Genomic DNA, 5,821 nt, shown 5'->3' with positions numbered 1-5,821 from the left:
CTCTTACTTTGATTTTTCCCCTGATTTAGCAATAAAACAATTCAAAAGCGTGTGTCTTTATGTTCTCATTTCAAATTATATATATATGGAATACTTTATTTTCTAAATATATTGTATATTCCACATATTATAAATGTAATTTTGTATCCATGTTTAAGGCTAGTGAATTTATACATTTTTAAACTCTGCAGAATTTTCTTTCTTTATATATTTGTTATGCACTTCTAGTTTATTGTTGCATTGCAGTCGGAAAACATGGCCAGTATAATTTCTAATTCGGAGACTTGTTTTATATTTCTTCAGTTTTATCTTGTAGCATAAAATATAGGTGATTTTAATAAATGTTTTACCACCAAACTCTTTAAAAGAAGGCATACTAAATCATGTCACCATGTAATAGATGGTATTGAAACTATGAAAGTAAAACATATTTCTCAAATGCATTACAAATTACAAATTATTTTAGAATGTTTTCGCTTTGTTTTATTAAGTTAATACCTGCCAATATTATTGCGGTTGTTTTTTCTTATCTTTTTCCCTTTCCAAGAGTTTCTGCTTTCTATATAATAATGCTATGTTATTTAGAAATAAAACTTCTATTGAACCTCATTTTAGTTTTCTAATGCAACTCTTAAGGTGTTTTCTTTTAGTCTTGAAAAAAATTATTTTAATCATCTTAGCACACCACCATTTTTTTAATTTAATCATTTATATTCGATATTGGGATACATGTGCTGGATTTTTACATGGTTATACGGGACCCAGATAGTGAGCGTAGTACCCAATAGATAGTTTTTCAGTCCAATCCCGCCTCCTTCACTTTCGCCCCACAAGTAGTCTGCAGTCACCAACATTTCTTTCATAAAATATTGCTAAGTTCCCTGCCTTATAATTGATTCACAATGAAATGCAAGAGTAATCTATAGGCAAATTGAATGTGTAAGTGTCTCTTTTAAATTTGAACTCTTACTTTGTTAGAAATACAGTTAAATCAATAAGGAACATATTCTAAGACCCTACATAGCGTGGACCCTTTCTACTTACTCAACATCATCAGATACTCATTAATCTCCAGCCACATCGACCTACTGAACAGTTTTTGAATTTACAGAGCTCTTTGCTTTCTGTGAGTTTTCTTTTTTTTTTTGAAGTCAAGTTAGTTTTTCTTTCTTTTTTTATTTCTTTATTATTATTATTATTATTATTATACTTTACGTTTTATGGTACATGTGCGCAATGTGCAGGTAAGTTACATATGTATACATGTGCCATGCTGGTGCACTGCACCCACCAACTCGTCATCTAGCATTAGGTATATCTCCCAGTGCTATCCCTCCCCCCTCCCCCCACCCCACAACAGTACCCAGAGTGTGATGTTCCCCTTCCTGTGTCCATGTGTTCTCATTGTTCAATTCCCACCTATGAGTGAGAATATGTGGTGTTTGGTTTTTTGTTCTTGCGATAGTTTACTGAGAATGATGATTTCCAATTTCATCCATGTCCCTACAAAGGACATGAACTCATCATTTTTTATGGCTGCATAGTATTCCATGGTGTATATGTGCCACATTTTCTTAATCCAGTCTATCATTGTTGGACATTTGGGTTGGTTCCAAGTCTTTGCTATTGTGAATGGATAAAGAGACAGAGTTAATTTAGGTCTAGCATTAAAAGAACTTGCTATAAGAGATTGAATGTAGATAATGAGAAATCCAACTTCTGTCAGAACTGTAAAAATTGTCATTTTTCTGTCTTGGTTGTAATTTTTTGCTTGTATCAGAGATGCTATCATAAGACATTTATTTTTATTCTGGTTAACTGAAATGGGGACATAAGGCAAGGTACTTCCTGTTTATAGTTCTATTCTCATTCGCAGTATCCAGAGTGAACAAAATAAGTCTACGATAACACCAAAAATATGTGTTGATAATTCTTTGTGTCAAATATTAGGTTTTCTCAAATTTACCTTAAATATCTTACCAGACATTTCCAGGTTTTCTGTCACATATGACTGTTAAATCTTCCGTTGACACAATTTTGCTACAACTCTCACTCTAATCTGTTTAGTTTTTACACAGTAAACAATTGGGTTCATCAGTGGAGGTACAAGTAAGAGAACATTTGCCATGAGAACATTAATGAGGGGAGAGACATGCCGGGCAAAGCGGTGGACAACGGCCAGGTTGATGATGGGCAGGTAGAAGATGATCACTGCACAAATGTGTGAAACACAAGTATTGAGAGCCTTAAGCTGCTCCTTTTTGGATGCAATTCCCAGTACAGTCTTGAGGATCAGGATGTAAGACACAGCAATGAGAATAAAATCTACCATAACACAGACTGCTCCAAAAAAGCCATAGATGACATCAATTCTGTTGTCAGAGCAGGCCAACTTCATGACATCCTGGTGGAGACAGTAGGAATGGGATAATTGGTTTTTCTCACAATATCTCAAGCTTCTTAAAGTGAAAGGGAAGGGAAGAACCAGGAGCATGCTCTTAAAGGAGAATACTATCCCTATTTGGGCAACTCTGACAGTTGTCAGGATTGAGGTGTATCTCAGAGGCTTGTGGATGGCTAGGAATCTATCAAATGACATGATCAGGAGGACTGAGGACTCCAGTACTGAGAATCCATGAATGAAGAATTTCTGGGCAAAGCAGGCATTGGATGAAATTTCAGGAGCATTGAACAGGAAGATGCTTAACATAGTGGGCAGAGATGATAAAGACAAACCCAAGTCTGACATAGCCAACATGGAAAGAAAATAGTACATGGGCTCGTGCAAGGAGGGCTCTGTCTTGATGATAAAAAGAATGGTACAATTTCCTAGAATAGCAATAAGATACATGCTGCAGATGGGGATAGAGATCCAGATGTGTGCGTATTCTAGCCCTGGCATCCCAACCAAGAAGAAGGTGGTGATTTCAACATATGATGTATTGATAATGGACATGATTCATTCATAGGGTTCTGCTATGAACAATACAGATGCTTGTGTTGGTAAAACAGGAATATCTGAAAATTAATAGAAAAAAAGCAATGTTAAAATTTGTGGCTTCTTTCAGCTTTCTTTTGAGAGAACAAAGCATTAATGTGGCTATCATAATGAAGAGAGATGGGTAATACTTTAGAGTAGAATCTGTCTATGTAATGCATTGGGAAAATTATTTCTGGACATGTTATTTCTATAGAGAATCCAGGTTTAAATTTTGCAGTTAGTTACGCGTCTGATTTTATTTTTCCTGTAAAATATGAGTAAATCCTAGTGAATTAACTGGAATGCTATACTAATTCTTTCTTTGAGATGTATGTTGTGATCTTCAGTTCTATGTGATCAGTTGTCAAAAAAGAAGTCAAGTGAAAACCAAATAAATGAGAATATCTGGGCAAAAAAAAAAAAAGAAAAAAATTATTGAGCTTACATTTTTCATTATTAAGTGCATTATCCTAACTTTAAGATTATTGAAGACAATTTTTTTATTCTCTTTTTTTTTCTTTTATTATTATTATTATTATTATCATTATTATACTTTAGGTTTTATGGTACATGTGCGCAATGTGCAGGTAAGTTACATATGTATACATGTGCCATGCTGGTGCGCTGCACCCACCAACTCGTCATCTAGCATTAGGTATATCTCCCAATGCTATTCTCATATCTTTTTATTCTACCTCCAGTATTTTAATGGTAGAATCTAGAATTTGTGTTCTATTGGTTTCATTACAATTTAAAAATATTCTATTATCTTTTCCAAGAATTTTGTTTTTTCATTCCAGGTATTTAAGTATTTTTATAACTCCAACTTTAATATAAAGTTATGTTTAAGTCACTTTGATGTTAGAAAATTAACATTGATTTATTTTGATCTTTAAAAATGTATTTCCCATTATATACCTCCTGAGTTACTGTATATCTGAAAATGCCAAGCTATTGCATTCATTATGACACTAATTTGACGGAGTATTGAATTCTTGTATAGAATTCCATTACCTGCTCCATTGACTTTTATGTAACTTGCAGAGAAGTTAGTATCCAACATATAGGTAACTTATTCATTGGATCAAATTTTAATCTTCTTTTGTATAATTTTCCTTGACTGGACAATTGAAGATTTTAAGTCTTCAGAAGTTATCCAGAGTATGTTCATTACTTATTACCTTTACTAAAGTGCTTATTACACATTTCAACCTGGGTTTCATACCCTCTCCTGAATTCTGCCAGTTTTCTATTTAAAATAAGAAAGTTTTCTTATCATCTTAATCTTACATTTCTTTTCCCTTTGCTTTGAGACAAGGTCTCACTCTGTTCCCCGGGCTGGAGTGCAATGGCATGATCACAGCTCGTTGCAGCCTCAAACTCCTGGGCTCAAGTGATCCTCCCACTTCAGCCTCCCAAGTAGCTGGGACTACAAACACACATTGCCAAGCCTGGCTAATTTCAAAAACGATTTTTTTTTTTTTTGGTAGAGATGAGGTTTTGCCGTGTTGCCCAGGCTGGTCTCAAACTCCTAGGCTCAAGCGATCCTTCCTCCTCGAGCTCCCAAAGTGTTGAGATTACAGGCATGAGCCACCATGCCTGGCCCTCCTTATTTTTCTAATGCTTTATTTACTTTTATCAAGAATGAAAGCAAACTCTGCTTAAAATTAACTTAAGGAATAAATATTTCTATGTAAATACGCATGTGTATATGTACTTTTAAAATCCTTTTCTCTAACCTTAAACTGAAAAACATAAATTTAAAATAACAACCCACAAATCCAAGAACTAGGGTTGACTTATGTTTTTATTAGGAATTCCAATTAACTAACAAAATCATAAAAACATGGTAGGTATAGTTATATGAAAAAAAGCCTATTACAGAATCTCAATAGCTGTAGGCCGAGGATATGTTACTTTATTCTCTCTGAATCTCATCTTTCTCAGTTGTAAGATGAGAATGATAGTGAAATTAGCATCATATCATTATTGAAATTTCAAAATGACATAATGAAAACAAGTATTCTGCAGGATGTTTAGTATTCAGGAAGTACCAAAAATGAGAGTTATTATTCTTGACTATTGGTTGATGAAACTATGAATGGATAAATTATGAATGAATGAAATAAAAATATGAGATAAAATTGTACTCTGCCACAGTCTTTTGCTATTCTGAAAGATCTAGTATGTTGTGTTTGCAAACCTCATCAAGAAAATAATCACATTTTTGCAAAAAATACAATTCAGTGATTGTGAGATTTAACTATATTATTTCTAAAAAACAAAAAAAGTGTAAACCAATGCAAACTTAGTATGCTAGATATGTTCCCTGTTCTATTGGATAGATGTGCAGAGATCTGCATGAATTTTCAAGTTGCATACTGAATGATATGTACTACTCATCAAGTTTAAATGATGTTGTTGACATTTCTAGTGGATAATTTGTGAGCAATGTTATATTGAAGTGCAGCCCAGAATGTGGGTATAAAGAAGTGATTTATTAGTTATTTTCTATGTTCTTACTGTAATAATAATTATAGGCTCAATGATATGAAGATTTTTTTGTAGGGAACAAATGGCAAGTATCTTCATGTACCAATTTGCCTAATTAGGCACTTACAGTAAAATTCCAATTGTAGTTGTTTTTAAAACCTTTGACTAGACTCATGTAGGCCTGTTAAATAATATGAAACTGTAGCCTTCTTGAAGGCAGGACATGTGCCTGCTCTTATGTTATTTTTATCTTTTTGAACATCTAATTACGTTCCTTGTGCATGATAGATGCTCAAATATTAAAGAATTGGGTATCATTAAAGGACTTTTTATGTATCTTTTAAGACC

The 5,821-nt window shown here is 33.5% G+C and overlaps 1 protein-coding gene across 1 annotated transcript; it reads right to left on the bottom strand.

Moving 5' to 3' along the window:
• Nucleotides 1–2,014: 2,014 nt before the first annotated feature.
• Nucleotides 2,015–2,956, bottom strand: LOC100435500 (olfactory receptor 51A4). The gene has a single exon (XM_002831477.4). It carries the CDS (start codon nucleotides 2,954–2,956, stop codon nucleotides 2,015–2,017), a length of 942 nt encoding a protein of 313 aa, XP_002831523.3.
• Between the last annotated feature and the right edge of the window lie 2,865 nt (nucleotides 2,957–5,821).

Source organism: Pongo abelii, chromosome X (genome assembly GCF_028885655.2).
Source record: "Pongo abelii isolate AG06213 chromosome X, NHGRI_mPonAbe1-v2.0_pri, whole genome shotgun sequence".
Lineage (NCBI taxonomy): Eukaryota > Metazoa > Chordata > Mammalia > Primates > Hominidae > Pongo > Pongo abelii.
The sequence above is the reverse complement of the archived record's forward strand: the minus strand, read 5'-3'. Positions and strand labels throughout refer to the sequence as shown.

Bases quoted from the DNA above. Each gene is read 5' to 3' on its own strand.
- LOC100435500 (XM_002831477.4), bottom strand. From the start codon at position 2,956: ATGTCCATTATCAATACATCATATGTTGAAATCACCACCTTCTTCTTG.